We start from the raw sequence: 19,180 nt of genomic DNA, 5'->3' as shown, positions 1-19,180 counted from the left end.
TATAAAGACCGATGTATGGAGATCATTCATCAGTGTCCTTTATTGTGTTCTCTCAGGTTGTGGCCGGTATGCTGGAGGTCAGGGCTATAACAGTATTGGTCACTTCTGCGGAGGCTGGGCTGGTAACTGTGGAGATGGTGGAATTGGAGGAAGCACCTGGTACCTGGTGTGTGATCGTTGTAGAGAGAAGTACCTGAGAGAAAAACAAACGGCTGCTAGAGAAAAGGTATGCCTGTCATTACATAATAAAAATACATAATAATGGAAATACATAATATTTGTAGATATTGCATATCTAAACCACTGTATACATCTTCCTTGGGTTTAACCCGTTGGTTCTTGGATCAGGTTAAGCAGTCAAGAAAGAAACCTCTACAGGTGAAAACCCCACGGGCTCTGCCAACTATGGAGGCCCACCAGGTGATCCGTGCCAATGCGCTGTTCCTGTTGTCTCTGAGCAGCGCCGCTGAGCCTAACCTCCTTTGCCATCACCCACCCAAACCCTTCCACTCACATCTGCCCAGCCTCAAGGAGGGAGTGTCTGAGGAACTGCCCAAAGGGATGGGCTGCCTCTATCTGCAAACCCTAGCCCGGTAAATTACATTGTGTTCACCTTGGTCACCATGACCAAGAGCAGCCTTATTGTAGTAATTCAATGTATTGAATTGCATTGCATTGAGTCTTTATCAATATCCTTTTTGCAGTCAACACACTGAGAACTTTGGGGCCTATCAAGATGACAACCTGTTTCAGGATGAGATGCGTTACCTGCGTTCTACGTCAGTCCCTGCTCCCTACATCTCAGTCACCCCAGATGCCTGCCCCAATGTTTTTGAAGAACCAGGAAGTAACATGAAGTCTATGCCCCCAAGGTACTGTAACAAGCTTCCCATCACCCAAAGTGCTATGTTCTAGTAACCTAGTTTCTATGAAGATTTTATGCTTCCTTTTTATTTTTTACTTTGTTTCTTTAGTTTGGAGACAAGTCCAATCACAGACAGTGACACAGCCAAGCGGACAGTATTCCAGCGCTCATATTCAGTGGTTGCCTCTGAGTATGATAAGCAGCACTCAGCTTCCCCAGCACGGGTCAAAGCAGTACCGAGACGCAGGGTACACAGTGGGGATGCAGGTACTGTTGTGTCCCTTTGTAAAACAAAATTACAAATTACTCTGTATTACCATAATTTACTGTGTAAGCTACAAGAATTATATGCACCAATATAATGATACATACTGTAGCTTAAAAAATTGCCATATTTACCTATACCTTTTTTAGCAATGTTTGAGTACTTGAATCGTCATAGCAGAGTTTGGAATTAATTAATTGAAACTGTCAGTACAGGAATTGTGATAGCTGACCAGAAATATTAGATGCCACTTTTTAATTAAATTTTTAAATATTAACACAGTTTACTTCTAAAATGGTGGTATTGCGATGATTTGCAATACTCTTAAGTTAAGATAAAATATTTAAAGTCGAAGTGAAATATGCTTGTTTCTACAGAAGTTGGGTCATCACTGCTTCGTCACCCTTCTCCTGAGTTGTCTCGGCTGATCTCAGCCCATGGCTCTCTAAGTAAAGGTGAAAGGAACTTCCAGTGGCCCGTGTTGGCATTTGTTATCCAGCATCATGACCTAGAGGGCCTGGAGGTGGCTATGAAGCATGCACTCCGCAAATCAGCCTGCAGGGTGTTTGCCATGGAGGTCAGCGATATTCTTTCAGACATTCCTCAATTTCTAATTTCAACCCTCTTCTTCCTATCCCAAATTGTTCAGGCATAGACAAAAACTTTTGAATAATAACTATTAATTAGAGGGTTCCAATAATCATGGAAAACCTGGAAAAATCATAAATGAATAAAATCTGAAAATCATCAGTTTGTCATTAAATGCTTTTTTTATGAAAGAAATCACTGAAAGAAAAACTATGTATAAACATCATTGTCCAGTTTCTCTTAAACCTTCTGTTCTGTGTTTCTTTCTTAGGCCTTTAATTGGCTGCTGTGTAACGTAACCCAGACCACCTCCCTCCATGATATCCTGTGGCACTTTGTGGCGTCTCTGACTCCGTCTCCCTTTGAGACGGAAGAAGAGGAGGATGAGGAGAACAAAGGGAACAAGGAGAACCTTGAGCAGGTGTGACCTGATGATAACACTTCCAGTGGTTTATTAATAAGTCACTGTTCACTTGTGATGAAAAGAGGTTTCTGACATGGGGCAGTTTTCCTCTTTCTTGCAGGAGAAGGATTTAGGTGTCTGTGAGCACCCCCTGTCTGACATCCTCATCGCAGGAGAGGCGGCTCACCCGCTGCCCCACACCTTCCACCGTCTGCTCCAAACCATCTCTGACCTTATGATGTCTCTTCCCAGTGGAAGCTCACTTCAGCAGATGGCCCTGAGGTATCTTCTGCCTCTGCATAGAAACACCATTAGCAGCATATAACAATCTAGCAACCTCATATAAACATGCTAAAAGAACTCCGCCTCATTACACAACTCACATTTTCTTAAAAAATATACAAATCTAGTAACTTTTTGCTGTTTCACCAGGTGTTGGAGCCTTAAATTCAAACAGTCAGATCATCAGTTCCTGCACCAGAGTAATGTATTTCACCACATCAACAACATCCTGTCCAAATCAGACGATGGGGACAGTGAAGAGAGTTTTAACATCAGTGTACAGTCGGGATACGAAGCAATCAGTCAGGTGGGAATATTTTCATCAGACTTTTTTCCCTGTTGCCTTTACATTTATGTTTTTAATCTAAAACACCTTATATTGCATTCATGGCTTACATTTTACATATATTGCAGGAACTTTGTGTGGTGACCTGTCTGAAAGATCTGACTAGTGTGGTGGACATTAAAACATCCAGTCGACCAGCCATGATTGGCAGCCTGACTGATGGCTCCACTGAGACGTTCTGGGAGTCTGGTGATGAAGATAAGAACAAAACAAAGAGCATCACTATAAGCTGCGTGAAAGGCATCAATGCGTCATATGTCTCCATCCATGTTGACAACTCTCGTGACATTGGAGTGAGTTTGCGAACTGTTGTTCTTTCTGTTTGTCTGTCTGTTCTTTGTCAGTCAGTATATTAATAACACTCTGTTTGCCAACTTTTAAATCTGTATATACACTTAATGAAGTGTTCAAAGTACATAAAACCTTCAGATATGGAAATTTTGTCTTGGCCATTTTCTAGTTGTTTTTTTGTTTTTTTGTAATTTCCTCATTTTAATACATGTGGCCATAAACAGCAATTGATTTATATAACCTTTCCTCTGTTTTCTGTCAGAATAAAGTCACATCAATGATATTCCTTTGTGGGAAGGCTGTGGAAGATCTCTGCAGGATCAAACAGGTAGGACTTTGAATTTTCACGCTGATATGTGTCTACACCAGATGCACTGCTGTTAATTCACTTTAACAGGCTGGGTTGTACATTTCCTTTTTGAATTTATCAAACTTGTTTTCATTTCCCTGATATTTAAATAGATGTATACTATTGCACTTGTCTATGTAGATTTAGATGTAGATGTAGAGTGACTTCATAAATTAAATTAAGAAAGATAAGCTAGTTGCTCACCGTTTATTGCACACATCAATAAATTCTTGGATACCAAGCACTGGTAATTACCATAACATCCAGAATAATTGTGCCTAAGGTAGATTTTCATTATGCAATGACTATCGTTAAATACAATGTATATTATTACATTTCGAAATACATTTACAAATGCATTGTTTCAGCGTTTATATTCACTGGGGTAATGTTTTTAAAATAGAGAAGCAATTTAGACACAATATGATATTTTCTTATTAGTCGAAATGAAAGTGATTATCTATCAATGTTTTTACTAGGGGTGCACCGATCCGACTTTTTCAGTCCCGATACCGATACCGATGCCTGGGCTTTGTGTATCTGTCGATACCCGATACCGATCCGATACTATAGTTGAATTAATAATAAACTGTATACCTTCCACCTTATACCTTCCTTGAAGAGACTAAAGGCACCAGACTTTACTAACTAAACATAACTAAGACAAAATAACAGATGTATGTAATGTGTTGAATTCTTATTTATTTAAAAAACAATTGTGCATTCAAATCGAAAATAGAATATAATCAAACTTCTTTAAATAAATGTAAAAAAAAAAAAAATGTAGCAGTGGAAACAAAAAAACAGTGTATTGGTCAAACATACAATAGTAATCTGACAGTTTCCAAAAATTGTAAACATGTAAAAATATAAAGTGCAAAGTCCTGCAAACAGGAATTTAAAATGCAACATAGCAGCTGTACCTGAGAATAAAAAAATAAAAAGTTGGTCGAACAACAACTTGATCACACATACAAATAATAATAACCAAACATTGTAATGTAGTGCAGTGTCACACCACCATCACAAACATGACCTGTGAATGCTCACCTAATTAGCAATGGCAAATTTAAATGTCAGTTTTAATTATCATTATGTTTCATATTTTTAAAAATGAAAACAAAAAGAAGCAGGGTTGTGTTTTATATTTCGTGTTGTTATAAATATATGCAGTAAAGATAATCAATGTACGCGTTTGCCTGAACCACATTTATGTGGCCATTAATATGTTTAATTTTTTTTTTTTAAATGAAAAGAGGCAGAGTGGTGTTTTATAACATACTTCGTTTTATTGTTGGCTAAAATATACATAAAGAGATGACCGGAGTAGCCAGAGCGAGCTGAGTGACGCGATCAAGAGCGCTGCTGTTCCATTTGCAGAATAACCGGACTCGCATCCTCTCGTCCTCGGGAGTTCGTTCTCCAAAGTCGAACTTGGCAAGTCCGAACTACCAAGGACGGACGCAAGTCCGAAGTTTGCGTACTTGGTATTGAGAAACGGCCTCTGGCTCGCTCCATGTTGCTTCTAGCATGCGACACACGTGAAGCTGAATGACGTAGGTTCTGCTGCGACGACAAAAAAAAAAAAAAACCTGGATCGGCCCGTGGATCTGTTATTTTTTCCGATCCCCGATCCAGCTATTTTATCAGTATCGCGGCCGATATCCGATCCTAATATCGGATCGGTGCACCCCTAGTTTTTACAATTTGGTAAATGACAGAAAAATGTGTTAACACAACCTCTTGTCTGTACTTCTGCATGTCACATTAATTTAATTTTGAGTTGAAAAAGACAGTTAAACTCATAGTCTTGATGTTAAGGAGCTACAAGGCAACAACCAAAATGTCTGCATGGAAATGTAGATCACCAGACCAGCGTCTGGGTCTTCAGGGACATTTCACTGAATGGTCTTTTTGTTGTCTCAGATTGACTTAGACTCAAGGCACATGGGCTGGGTGACCAGCGAGTTGCCTGGAGGGGACCACCATGTGATCAAGATCGAACTTAAGGGTCCTGAGAACACACTTAGGGTTCGGCAAGTCAAAGTGCTTGGCTGGAAGGAGGGCGATAGCATCAAGATTGCTGGGCAGATATCAGCCAGTGTAGCCCAGCAGAAAAACTGTGAAGCTGAGACGCTGCGTGTCTTCCGCCTTATTACGTCACAGGTAAGCCCAAAACCCTCACAGGTCCTGTTTGGTAAACCTGCACCTGCAATACTCCACAGAATATCTGACCCGTTATACAACAGCAGCACTTATTTAATTCTGTACCTGCGACTTGACTAGTTTGACACAAAGACATTCATCCAAATTGTGAATGGAAACAGAAAGTGAACAAAGTACACTCCCTTTATAAACACTGTGAACCTGTCAAATGCTTCAGTTCAGTGAAACTTCTACAGAAAACACCTGTTATAGTCAGCCTGACTACACTGCACCATAAATCTTTTGTTTACATCGTGTCTACACTATGTTGGTTATAATGAGAGGATTCGTGAGCATGCAGAACTCAGTCAGTGGACAAGTGCTGAACTGTTTTGATGATTCTGTCTATCTTAAACACCTCCGATTGGCCGTTACAATGCCCAACGCTGCTAAACGCAATACATACCTTTGACACACTTCAGAGCGTAAACTCAGATATGCAGGGGAACGTTTGAAAACCATCTCAAACGGGTCACTAAGGCTGTTTTCACACAAATTGCAGTATTTTTATGTTATAAACGTTTGTACCACCATACCAGAGACACTGATTATACATCACACACTTTTGTGTGAATTTTTTTGTTTTTTTTTTCATTTTTCAGCATTTCAAACACCCATTTCCGGGTATTGTTTTAAGGGAAGGCAAATAGTATAATAGTCATGTTGATGTGTTCGTGTAGGTATTTGGAAAACTAATTTGTGGGGATGCAGAACCAACACCAGAACAAGAAGAGAAGAACCTGCTCTCCTCACCTGAGGGTGAAGACAAGGTCAGTACCAGCATCTGTCGTGTTTGGTGGCTCCTTACAATCATTGCTTAATGCTATATCAAGTGCTGAAGCATGAGATGAAATTGGTCAATTTAAATGTTTCATCTTCAGGCTCCATCTGATGCAGACTTGAAGGAACACATGGTTGGCATTATTTTCAGCAGGAGTAAACTGACCAACCTTCAGAAACAGGTAACACCATTAAAACTACTCTAGGCTCTCTAAAAAACCTAGTGAGCTGCCTAAAAATCAGAGAGAAGTGTTGAGTATAAATATACTAATAGTTAAATACCAAAAATATAAACAAAAATTGTTTAATCTAATGACAAATTGATTGTTTAGCCACTATTTTTGATTTATTAGAGTATTGCATTATTTGTTTAGTAACATGCTAAAGCAGCGTTTTCACTGTCTCCGGCATTCACATACGATTGCCGCATTTCACCCCCAGTGGCAGTCGCATGGAACTGTCAAACTGGTCGTGAAGCAGCAGTTACTGACTTCTTATTCACCATGGTAAAATTAATGAATGTATGAAAATATCCGCACAAAACAAGTATGTTTGAGAGATAAGCAAAGTGTTTTTTCTAGGGCTAATAAATAAGTATTTAACAATTATAAATTATTTCAGACAGAATTATTCATAACTGCCCAATTTAAAGTAGTAGTATTTAGGATTATCATTTAGTAGATGGTAGTTTGATGATATCCGTTTACCAGCCGTAGCAAACTTTTCCGTGAAGTGCAGTTCGAAATGTCACACCAGTTCGTTCTTTGATTTCACTTGACTGTTTGCCTCCCTTAGGTATGTGCCCATATCGTCCAGGCCATCCGTATGGAGGCCACGCGTGTGCGGGAAGAATGGGAGCACGCCATCTCCAGCAAAGAGAACGCAAACTCTCAGCCCAGCGATGATGACGCCTCCTCTGATGCGTACTGCTTTGAGCTGTTGTCTATGGTGCTGGCCTTGAGTGGATCTAACGTTGGCCGGCAGTATCTAGCCCAGCAGCTCACCCTACTGCAGGACCTCTTTTCCCTACTTCACACTGCCTCGCCACGTGTCCAGAGACAGGTTTGTGAATGCATCACGAACCGCTAGTCTTAAACTTGACTTTCTAGTATCAGGATCTGATATGCAACACTGTATTTGCCATGCAGGTGACGTCACTGCTCAGACGAGTTCTTCCTGAGGTCACTCCCATGCGCTTGGCCAGCGTCATTGGCGTAAAGGCGCTACCACCAGCAGACATCAGTGACATCATCCACTCCACTGAGAAGGGCGATTGGACCAAACTGGGCATATTAGATATGTTTCTGGGCTGCATCGCCAAGGCCCTCACTGTGCAGCTCAAGGCGAAGGGCACCACTATAGGTGGCACAGCTGGCATGGCAGCAGGCAAAGGGGTCACTACAGTCACCCTACCCATGATCTTCAACTCAAGGTCAGCTGGCTTGCAATTGGCCCTCCTCAAATTTAATTTGAGAATTGTTTAAAATACTTCATAAAATTTGAGTGGGATTAATCACGGTGTGCATTTAAAGAGATAGTTCACCCAAAAAATGAAACTTCTGTCATCATTTACTCACCCTCATGTCATTCCAAACTAGGCATGTGCCGGTATCAAATTTTCATGCTGCGATTAATTGATGGAGCTTTTATCACGGTATACGGTATTATCACGATATTTGAATTGCTCAAGAGAAACGGATGGATTGGGAGGGGATGTAGAAAAAAACAACTTGCATCACAATAGGTGTAATTGTGATTGTCAAAACATTTGGTAACTAAACAGAATTTTACACAATTTTCACGATTTCAATTCAATTCTTGGGATTTGATTTCAATCTTGATTCAATATTGACTCTTTGGATAAATAATTAGGTAGGCTACAGTAGATAGCCTACATGTTAATTTTTCTCAAGAAAAAATATATCTCACATAATGCTGTAAACATACAGAGAGCCCTGTCAGCTGGTATTATTAAAGGTTAAAAATGAACAAATTAAATTAAATGTAATTTGGTTTTCATTATAACAATAATTATGACACAAGTAAAAATATAATACAAATGTAATATAGTGCACATATTTAGCAAAATACTCCTCTCTATCGCTATTTTTTCTAGTCAACTAACGTGTTGGTCATTAAATGGCTTTCCTGAGGTAAATGTAACGTTCTGTGACATAATTGTTCACCTGCAGTTTTATTGACCCCTTTTCGTGGTTGAAAAACACTGATTGATCGATATTATGTATGAGGCATAAATACCTTTCGGTAAGTTGTACTGTATCTTTAAACAAAAAGTAACAGATGATCGGTTTACTTGAACTGAGGCGCTACAGCGATCGGTCACGTCACATTTACAAGCACCAAAACGGTATTTATTGTCTGAATTTCGTAATAAAATGAACAGAACCTGATAGCTGAGAATTAAAGTAATCAAGTAACCTGCTTTGTCTAGTCTGTCGGGTGTCAGTGTCCTCTTTGCTCCGTGATTTTTCTCTGCGTGAGAAAATGGATGTGTGTTCTATACTTGATGTGCTCTATGTATGTGCATTGATTAATGTTTATATGAGAATAAAAGCCTAAATTAAACTTGTTCATTATATAAAGCAATCATGTCTCTTCAGAAGGCTTGGTTTAGATGCGGTTAGATGATTTATATGGATTATTTTTATGATGTCTTCATGAACTTTTCCGTAGATTTTAATTTGATTAAAAATATCTTCATTGTGACAAATGTTTTTTGCTGGCCACACTATTTTTTTTATTAAAAATATGTATATTTAATAACCTTTTATTGGTGTTTGTGCAGCTACATACGGCGTGGATTGAGTCACTGGTGGATGAAGGGCTCCACTCCACCCCAGATCGCTGAGATTATCATTAAACTAGTCAAAGACATGGCTGCCGTGAGTAGTAATGGCCCATCTAATCCTGAACACCATTTTAATCTTAATATGCATCAGATTTGCTGTTCAGCTGCATGTTTATGAATGATATAATGTACATCTTTCACTGGAAATGGTCCTTCATCATTTAAGTGTCTTTTTACCCCAGGGACACCTCTCGGATGCCTGGTCCAGGGTGACTAAGAATGCTATTGCCGAGACCATCATTGCTCTCACTAAGATGGAAGAGGAGCATCGCTCTCCAGTGCGCTGCATTGCCACCACTCGGGTACGACTCCACTGCACTCACACTGTCACAACTGAACATTTGCAAACTAGGTCAGTATTACTCAGGATCCTTCAGTTAGAGGTGTCAGATACAGATCAACAGCAGCATGAAATGCACCATTCCTAAAACAAATAATTACTTTTAATATATAAAGTGGTGTGAAAAAGTGTTTGCTCCCTTGGTAAATATGATCAAATATGGCTTATTTTAATTTTCTGCCAGAGGTCCTGGACATCTTGTTCAGATACATGGCATCACGGATTCGATCAAATACCAACAGATAAAAAATCTAGACCTGAAAGCCTGTGCTAGAAATCTTATAACGGAGAACAGGATGGAGAGATTTTGTATGGAGGAATGGTCTCTGATCTCTTGTCAGGTGTTCTCCAAACTCATCAGGCATTATAGGAGAAAACTCAGAGCTGTTATCTTGGAAAAAAGAGGTTGCAAAAAGTATTTGATAAAAGGGGGCAAACAATTGTTCCCAACGTGTTTTGGAGAAAAACATTTATTTCATAATGTGATTTTTCCCCCCACTTTCAATTATTTTACTTCAATGAAATGTTAGATTTTTGCACATTTTTTAAATAAAATATCAAAAGGATTAAAAATGCAGATTTATTTTTTACAGCCATATTTTATCATATTTACCAAGGGGGCAAACACTTTTTCACACCACTGTAGATGAATATGAACAGGTCCAAAGTCATGGAAAACCTGAAAACATCATGAAATTTTGTTTTTATTTCTATGCTTCAAGTCAAGTCACCTTCATTTATATAGCGCTTTTAACAATATAGATAGTTTCAAAGCAGCTTTACAGAGATAATAGGAAATTAAAGTAGCAGAGATGGTTTTGGCTTTATAGTAGCTGTAAAGTTACAGTAGCTGTACAGTAGTTATTGTCCAGCTAAAGTTAGTTTTGATTGATTCAATTCCATTGCAAAGATCATTAGTTATTAACTTAGGGGCCGCTAACACGACAGCGTTCTAACAGAAAACCCTTAATGCGCTCTGGCTGCTCATTTGCACAACAACAGTGTGCAACACAACAGCTTTAAAATATGAAAAGCATAAAAAAATAAAAAATGCTTACCTCAAAACATTATACCAACTGAAAATATAACACATAAATAACCTGTTTATAAATATATTAAAATAAATATAATCCTTATCCAGGACTGGAAATGACTTTAAAAGTAATGGAAATTCACTGGGCAATGTGTGTTTGAAAGACTTCCATATAAAATTCAAATTGTTGTACTTCCTCTCTTTAGCTGTGGCTCGCATTGGCCTCTCTGTGTGTGCTGGACCAGGACCACGTGGACCGACTGTCTTCAGGTCGCTGGATGGGCAAAGATGGGCAGCAGAAGCAGATGGTACGGCACATTGGGCTAAATAGGCCACTGAGATGCTATAAAGCACAATCAAGTTCATTACAGTCCTTCAGCCGAGAATGAGCTCTTTACCTCTTCACCCTGACTTTTATTTCCCAGCCCATGTGTGATAACCATGACGACGGAGAGACGGCAGCCATCATTCTGTGTAATGCATGTGGAAACCTGTGCACTGACTGTGACCGGTTCCTCCATCTCCACCGGCGCACGCGTTCCCACCAGAGACAGGTGAACCCGAGCGCTCACACAGATCCAATCAGTGTCAGTTTGATCAATTATGGTTCACAACTTGGGTTGAGAAGAATCGTGTAGTTACTGGCTGGTTGTTCAAATGCTTTGGTTGTTAAAAATACACACTTGAGGTTATTATAATAAATGGTACTTTAAAAAATATGGTATAATGATACAGTTATAAGAACAAAAATAGGTGCTTCTGTAAAAGTACTGCAGGAATTGAATAATTGGAGTTGGAATAAGAAATAGGATCTTTCTCGTAACACAATGTCTTGTGCAGGTCTTTAAGGAGGAGGAGGAAGCCATTAAAGTGGACCTACATGAAGGTTGCGGTAGAACCAAACTCTTTTGGCTCATGGCGTTGGCTGATTCCAAGACCATGAAGGCCATGGTGGAGTTCCGTGAACACACAGGTGACTTTTCTTCAATTTGTAATCATGTTTAATAATCTAGAGAGAAGATGGGACATGTTGAGGAGAAGAGGGGAAATGTTGCAAACTGGACTCAAACTTTGTCAGTACTGCAGTGTTCATTTTTATTAAAAGACCATATTTGCCATTTGAATTGACTTACTCAGAGCTTTATTTTTTGAACAAAGTGTTTGTATAAAATATAATATAAATATAAAACATAGCATGTCCATTTGAATCAAGTATATAAATTCACAGTTGGAGCAATTATGGCTGTTACCTGTGAAATGAAATCATACACAAAAGTAGTTGTAATTAATGTACAAGTTATAATAAATATTCTGATATATTTTAATAATTGGCTGGGCACTGTTATATTTCATATATATTGACTGTTTCAAGCTTTAGTTTTTTGGAAGTGTTTTCTTCATATTCAAGTGTTTTCATAGCCGTTTTCTTTTATTGATTTATTTAATATTAATCACTTTATATAACCTACACAGTCAACAGCACTCACCTCTGAGACTGTAAATACAGCTACAGGTCACTACAGAGGCACTAAACCCATCACGACATAAGCATATAACAGAATATCAATACATGTTAGATAACAGATCAAATCAGAGCAATTCACATCAGGGGTGCTTTGCCCACACAATTTAATTATCTTGGGCATTTTTGTCACTTTTGCATAATTTCTGACCCTGGCCGTTAACCGTTAGGCCACAGCTGTGATTCATCCTATTTTCAGAATTTTTTTTATTTGACTTGTGGCTTTATTGTACAAATAGCTAAAATAGCATCATTGTAATGTCCTTCAGGTAAACCAGCTTCCAGTAGTTCAGACGCCTGCCGCTTCTGCGGCACCAGGAATGGCACAGAGCTGTCCGCTGTAGGAAGTGTATGTTCAGACCAAGACTGCCAGGTATTCGCTCAAAATGTTAACGTTTTTTAGCAGAATGATATACTTTGTTTACACGGTTAAATGTTTTACTGGAATTGAGTGTTCTTACAAACATATTGTGTATAGGACTATGCAAAACTGGCCTGCAGTAAGACTCATCCGTGCGGCCACCCGTGTGGAGGGGTCAAAAATGAAGAGCTGTGTCTTCCCTGCCTACATGGTTGTTTCAAAACTGAAGCCTCTCTGAAACAGGATGCTGATGATATGTGCATGATTTGCTTCACTGAGGCTCTGTCTGCTGCCCCAGCAATCCAGGTACAACAGAATAATTAATGCATACATACAGTACATGCATACATACAGGAGATCAGCGTGTAATTATCTGCCCTGGCTTGTTTTCAGCTGGACTGCAGTCACGTGTTTCATCTTCAGTGCACAAGAAGGGTTCTGGAGAACCGCTGGCTTGGGCCTAGGATAACCTTCGGGTTCATGTCTTGCCCTATTTGCAAGGTAAATAAGCTAGTCTGGACTCGCTTTAGGAGAGTTAAAGGTAGGGCTGAAAGATTAATCGAAATTGCAATATGGCTTAGTGCGATTATAAAATTACAGACTGTGATTTAATGAAGTATATGCGCCATGCGTTTCAGAGTGAAGTGGGCCACTGTGTTCATTACTCGCGTGAAGCTCATGATCCAGAGTTTTCACTGGAAATGCAACATGCGCTAACCATCTTCCCAAGCTTGTAGTGAAAAGCACTTAGGAAAGAGAATGGCTGTAAAGGACTGCTCACAGTTTTCTGCCAAAAAACCTTGGATGTTTAACATTTTAAAATGAAGAATTTAAGACATAAATATTTGTTGTAATTAAACAGTTGTACTGTAAAATATTATAGTTTTTTTTCTTAAATATCTTGCTATATATATTTTTATTTTACAGTGAAATAGTATTACTTCAATAGTAGTGTTTCTTATAGGAATGCACCAATATCACTTTTTCCAGAATGAGACCGATACCAATACTTTCATTTTTGGTACTCGCCGATACCAAGTTCTGATACCTGTATTTTTATTGCATTTGTAAAAAAAAGTTTAATATAATTTAAATACAATAAAAAAATATCGGACACATCTCTTTTACCAAGCGGCAACCTCCCTGTCTCTCTCTTGAAACCAACACGGAAGTGTATTAAACGGCAATTCATCTACTGGCCGCTTGAGGCTGGGTGCAGAAGTGAGTCAAATCTGCATCTCCCCCATGTTAAAATGCCCAACTTTACAGCAGAAAAAAACATGTTTACAGCCTGAAAAAAAAAGTGGCTTTGGTCTATACAGCTGATTTTGCCCTTCATGACAACTGTGAGGGAGGTGAATTTTTTTTATAACTCATCCATTTAAATTATATTAAGCCTTAAATTTCTGCATAATTAAGGGTGTGTCTACTTTTGAGTGACAGGTGGATTCTCGCTGCTGTGGTCATTAGTCATCATTAGCCGTTTGTCTGCTGTCTGTTAGCCGTAACGTTATGGTTTCTCGCCCATTTTCGTTTATCCGGGAGTGACGCGCTGCCAAGATGGCGACGGTCATCTTTAGGCTTCAAAAACGGTCTTCAGAAACCTATGGGTGACGTCACGGACACTACGTCCATATTTTTTTACAGTCTATGCATTTTACCCCTAATCTTATAGTTCAAGGGATAATTAATCCAGAAAAGTGAAAATTCAGTTATTTGCTCAGTCCAAACTATGACTGATTTCTTCATAGAATGGGAAATTTTGAAGTATGTCGGCATAAATGATGATGAAGTGAGTAAAAGTAAAACTATTCCTTTAATGGCTGTGGCATCAAAACCAACCAAATCACATACAAAATCATGTTTTCTGCAAGAACCAAAGCCAGTCTCAACTCTTTCAGCTAGACGGTGTTCATGATATCCAACACTTGATGTGTCATTTATTTATTTATGTCTGTGCTGTTTTTTTCTTTTAAGAACAAAATAAACCACTCTGTCCTAAAAGACCTGCTGGACCCAATCAAAGAGCTGTATGAGGACGTGAGGAGAAAGGCTTTAATGAGACTGGAGTATGAAGGACTACACAAGAGTGAAGCCATCACAATGTCTGGAGCTCGATTCCACAACAACCCCGCTGGATTTGCCATGAACAGATATGCTTACTACGTTTGCTTCAAGTGCAAAAAGGTTAGATCTTCATGTCACTGTACCTGCGTGTTTTCTGTTTTGTATAGTGTTTGCAAATCTTCAGGGGAACACAAAAGTTTTTCAAGAATCTTCCTGCTATATAGTGGCTGAGGAAACCTTCAGAAGAAAGAAAGCATTTCTCGTTCTCCACAAAGATATTAATTTGGTTTGAGTGAACTGTCCCCTTAGAGATGTCTCTGTTTACTTTGAATAAAATGGAAAAACATGGTTGACAAAAAAGATGAAGCGCAGCTCACTCCTGTGGGGGAAGAGCTATTTGCTCGGCATGAAATGAGATTTAAAAGAACAGGCGTATCATAATCTGTTTAGAAGACACTGCCGTAATGAAGCTGTTTCTCCAGCTGTCGTGCTAACAGTGGAACTTCTTACTCATCCAGGCCTATTTTGGGGGAGAAGCTCGCTGTGATGCGGAAGCAGGACAAGGTGATGATTATGATCCCCGTGAGCTCATCTGTGGAGCGTGCTCAGATGTGTCCAGAGCACAGGTCAGTGGGACAACAGTGCGGGGTGGGGGTGAAGCACATTTCATTTGTGTGCCTGATTTTAAACACAATAGAGTGCTGCAGGAATGAATCCCAAAACAAAATCTAAATAAAATCTTGAGCTTGTTTTCTGCAATAATCCAAGTCAATGGAAAGATCATATTTGCTTTTTGTCAAAGGAACCAGGGTGATGCTAACCTCTGGGCTGGCCTACAAAAAAATCCCTGCAGCACTTCTGTTATACATTGGCCAGTGATTGTTATTGTATCGCATGAGGTCCGCTCACCCAAATAATTTAGTTTTACAAATTTAAATATTTACTTGGGTGATCATGGCTGCATTTCAGTTAATCAGCAGGTCTGTTTTCAATCAACTTTAGGGTTTTTCAAAGTTCATTGGTGAATCGCATGAAACCATTTAAGAACATGTATTTCACATTAAAATAATTACATTGAAAAAATATAGATTACATTTTTAATCTTATTGTTTTAAATTATATTTAAAAAAAATAAAGTACATTTCTCCCCCAAATTTTCATCACTATAATGCTTCTTGCATTACAAAAGTGTTTGGATGTTTTCAATACTTTGTTATGGCTAATTATAGCAACACAGAGAAGGAATGTGGTTATTTGGTATGAGTTTTAGACCTCTTTCTCTTTGTTGTAGATGTGCTCTAAACATGGGACAGATTTCCTGGAGTACAAATGTCGTTACTGTTGCTCTGTGGCTGTGTTCTTCTGCTTTGGGACGACACATTTTTGCAACGCCTGTCATGATGATTTCCAGAGGATGACCAGTGTCCCTAAAGAAGAGTTGCCCCATTGTCCTGCTGGTAAAACGCTTTTTCAATGTTTTAAAGGGATATTCACCCAAAAAAATGAAAATTTGCTGTTAATTTACTCGCCCTCAGGCGATCCAATATGTAGGTGTTTTTCTTTTCTTTCAGTTTTTAGCTGAAGCCGTGGTCTTTGGTGATTCATATAATGCAAGTCAATGGTTGGCGTCACTTTGAGAGTCAAAAAAACATATAAAGGCAAAACAAAATTAATACACATGGCTCCTAACGATTCACTGAGGTCTTATTATAGCAACTGCAACTCTTTATGAAAGGGTTGAATCATTATCACAAGGAGAATTTGATTGTATTGTTCCTTTTACTCATTTGCTAGAAGGTAATACCAAACAAAACAAACTGTTTACCCTTTTATATACTCCAACAAAATAGTCCCAATAATGGAAGTCCATGAATAGGCTCATTGGCCTCAACACGTCAGTCCCTTAGTCCATAGAAATAAAAAGTAATAACGCAAATAATACTCATCAGTCTGATGAATCAGTCCTTTTTCTGCCTTGGGCAGTCAGCAAACTGAAAGTCCAGATGGAAAAATCCAGATGGGTTATCGTCCAGCTAGAGTCTACAAAAAGGGCATATTTTCCAGACTAGAGCGTGGACCTATAAAGCAGCTCTGAAGTCTAATACACCCTGACTATTTTCAGAAATAATTTTAATGTTAGTTAATGTTATAATTTTAATCTTCAATGCAAAAGCATGCCACCTCACCACACACACAACCCTCTTCAAAATGGCCACCCTTCTCTTTTTAAGGGCGGCCCATCATAATTAGTCCCTCTAACTCCCCCTCAAACAAAAAGCATATGCAAATGCTCAAAATCAACATACTGTACATGCAGATGAAAAAATAAATAAATACAAAATTTAGGCATGGCACATATACGAAAAATTTTCTTTCTTTTTTTTTTACTTTAGTGAGCATCGTGCAGGGCTTTACTGTGGCAGTGTCACATTATGAAGGTAAACGATCAGTCTGCAAGAAACTAAACATTATTTACAACATTACCTGTAATCTAAAGCCTCGGCTAACAGTCTTGAGCGCAAACTTCCTGTCGCATGTCATATGTGCGGGACCTCAAACATTGAGAATCTGGGAAAAGTCAATCTTCCTGATTGAGATCACGCATATATAGGATCCAGGATAAGCACAAGTTCCACTTTGATGAACAATAGAGTCAGTGTCAGCTCACGTGTGAGTTTGCTCCCGCACATACGTCATTACGCGTCAGGAAGTTTGCGTTCCAGACTCCTGTGAACACGCTCAGGACCGTTTGCCAAGTCTGTGGATTACAGGTAATAATGTTTCAGTTTCTTTTACAGACGATCATTACGCTTTATAAGATCTAAAAAGGATCGTCAGGAGCCACGGGTATTCATTTTGTTTTGCTTGTATATGTTTTGGTTTTTTTTTTTTACTTTCAAAGTGACGGTCGCCATTGACTTGCATTATATAAATCACCAAGGACTACGGTTTCAGCTAAAAATCATCTTTACTCTTTAAACTGAAAAAAAAAAAAAAACGCTTACATCTTGGATGTCCTGAAGATGAGTAAATTAACAGCAAATTTTCATTTTTTGGAAACTCATGCATCATCCTTCTCTTGTTGAATAAGCCTTTGTTCTATTACAAGCTGTTTTCAGTTATTGAAACTTTAGCCTACAAATTGGCAAGACAGCATGTTGACTTTCTTTCATTCCTCCCTCATAGGACCAAAAGGAAAACAGTTGGAAGGAAGCGAGTGTCCCCTGCATGTGGTACATCCTCCTACCGGAGAAGAGTTTGCGCTGGGCTGCGGCGTCTGTAGAAATGCCCATACCTTCTAAACGCCATGGTCCTGTAATGATCTCTCTCTCTATATATATATATTCACCCTCCTGTGGCGGCTGACTCCCTCTTCAGCACAGCCTGAGAGCAGATACTAACCGGATGCCCCATGCTGAGGGCGCTGGGACTGGCCGCCGTGCTCCAGGGTGCATCCTCCCTCTCTTTAGACACTGAAGAATGGAAAAAAAAGAACAAAAAAAAAACAAATCAAACGTTGTGACGTGTTTGCATGCAGCCGTTGTAACCCTGCGGCTTGTATAAACGTTGCACACCTCTTGACCACTGAAGTCTAACAATGTATGGAGGATTTTGAACCGAATCGGAGACCACCATGGATGGGCCATGATTTAAGCTTCTCAAATACAAATTAAAGATTCTATTGTTGTATGTTAACTATGTTTTCGTAATCCTGTACAGTATTCCTTCACTTTGGAGTGCATCATGGTTTGACGGCTAAAGATTCAAATGCTATAAGAGGACTTTAGAATGTTACGCTGGAGGAAAATAGTGTACGATTTATCTAATCTTGTATATAAAGACAGTAACCCTTCATATGTGTATTCCGATGTTGCTACTCTACACTTCAGTTTTCTTTGATATTCTGGGTTATGTTTTGAGCCAGAACTTTTAATGAAGTGCAATACTTGGGTGTGCCTCCTCGCAGATGTAAACATATGGAATGTATGTCAATAAAGCCACTGTACATTTTTATACAGTGATACACAGGCTCTTGTGTTTTCCCCCGGCAAGTACAATATAATTTCTGTAGTCAGAATGTTATCAAGGGGCTTATTGTCTGCGGTGTCTGCCCTTTTGTCTCAATGACGTGGTATAAAACCATTTTTCTGTTCTTTTAATTAAAAACAAAAGGTGAGTATGTTCTGCTTTTGTATTGTAAGAACATCTTTGGGGCCAGTCTTCACACCAAATCGAAGAAACGCGAGGCAAAACGAGATATATTAGAAATTGTGGCTATTTAGTGGTTGTTTTGGAGGCATATAGGAAGGAATGTGTGGGGGGTGATAAACAGCTGCTGTAAAAGACAAAAAATGCAACTTGTGAATATGCTTTGTATTATCTGTGGATGGAGCTGAATGGTAATAATAAACCGGGTTCTCTGTTCAGCCAGGTACATTACAAAAGGAGTGTTGTGTGCTTTTTTTCCATCTCATTTATGTTTTTCATATACAAGTTTGAAAATGAAAGCAGCAAAATAGACGACAAATGGGCAGAGCTTGGCGACCCGAGCGTCGTTTCTAATGCTGTACGTGTAAAGACCTATTTTTTACAGTCTATGGTAAAGACTTATGA

General features: G+C 39.0%; 1 protein-coding gene across 18 annotated transcripts in view; it reads left to right on the top strand.

The window, feature by feature from the left end:
* The window catches only part of mycbp2 (MYC binding protein 2), a 110,619-nt gene extending 91,608 nt beyond the window's left edge, over positions 1–19,011 (top strand). For 16 of the 18 annotated variants that reach the window (XM_084122564.1, XM_084122561.1, XM_084122562.1 and 13 more), the window contains 27 exons: positions 57–226; positions 349–593; positions 705–872; positions 975–1,132; positions 1,508–1,707; positions 1,990–2,139; positions 2,243–2,403; positions 2,554–2,710; positions 2,818–3,042; positions 3,303–3,368; positions 5,316–5,555; positions 6,275–6,364; positions 6,476–6,556; positions 7,170–7,436; positions 7,523–7,806; positions 9,181–9,277; positions 9,426–9,545; positions 10,823–10,924; positions 11,042–11,170; positions 11,457–11,589; positions 12,408–12,511; positions 12,617–12,805; positions 12,893–13,000; positions 14,477–14,686; positions 15,085–15,192; positions 15,858–16,023; positions 17,753–19,011. In XM_084122564.1, coding sequence (XP_083978690.1) covers positions 57–226; positions 349–593; positions 705–872; positions 975–1,132; positions 1,508–1,707; positions 1,990–2,139; positions 2,243–2,403; positions 2,554–2,710; positions 2,818–3,042; positions 3,303–3,368; positions 5,316–5,555; positions 6,275–6,364; positions 6,476–6,556; positions 7,170–7,436; positions 7,523–7,806; positions 9,181–9,277; positions 9,426–9,545; positions 10,823–10,924; positions 11,042–11,170; positions 11,457–11,589; positions 12,408–12,511; positions 12,617–12,805; positions 12,893–13,000; positions 14,477–14,686; positions 15,085–15,192; positions 15,858–16,023; positions 17,753–17,868 — 4,244 coding nt within the window. In that variant the 3' untranslated portion in view covers positions 17,869–19,011. The remainder of the gene's footprint in view (positions 1–56; positions 227–348; positions 594–704; positions 873–974; positions 1,133–1,507; positions 1,708–1,989; positions 2,140–2,242; positions 2,404–2,553; positions 2,711–2,817; positions 3,043–3,302; positions 3,369–5,315; positions 5,556–6,274; positions 6,365–6,475; positions 6,557–7,169; positions 7,437–7,522; positions 7,807–9,180; positions 9,278–9,425; positions 9,546–10,822; positions 10,925–11,041; positions 11,171–11,456; positions 11,590–12,407; positions 12,512–12,616; positions 12,806–12,892; positions 13,001–14,476; positions 14,687–15,084; positions 15,193–15,857; positions 16,024–17,752) is intronic. The other 2 variants (XM_084122559.1, XM_084122560.1) reach the window with 1 other exon arrangement.
* Positions 19,012–19,180: the final 169 nt, after the last annotated feature.

The sequence above is a fragment of the Abramis brama genome, assembly GCF_963993115.1.
Source record: "Abramis brama genome assembly, chromosome: 8".
Taxonomy (NCBI): Eukaryota; Metazoa; Chordata; class Actinopteri; order Cypriniformes; family Leuciscidae; genus Abramis; species Abramis brama.
The sequence above is the reverse complement of the archived record's forward strand: the minus strand, read 5'-3'. Positions and strand labels throughout refer to the sequence as shown.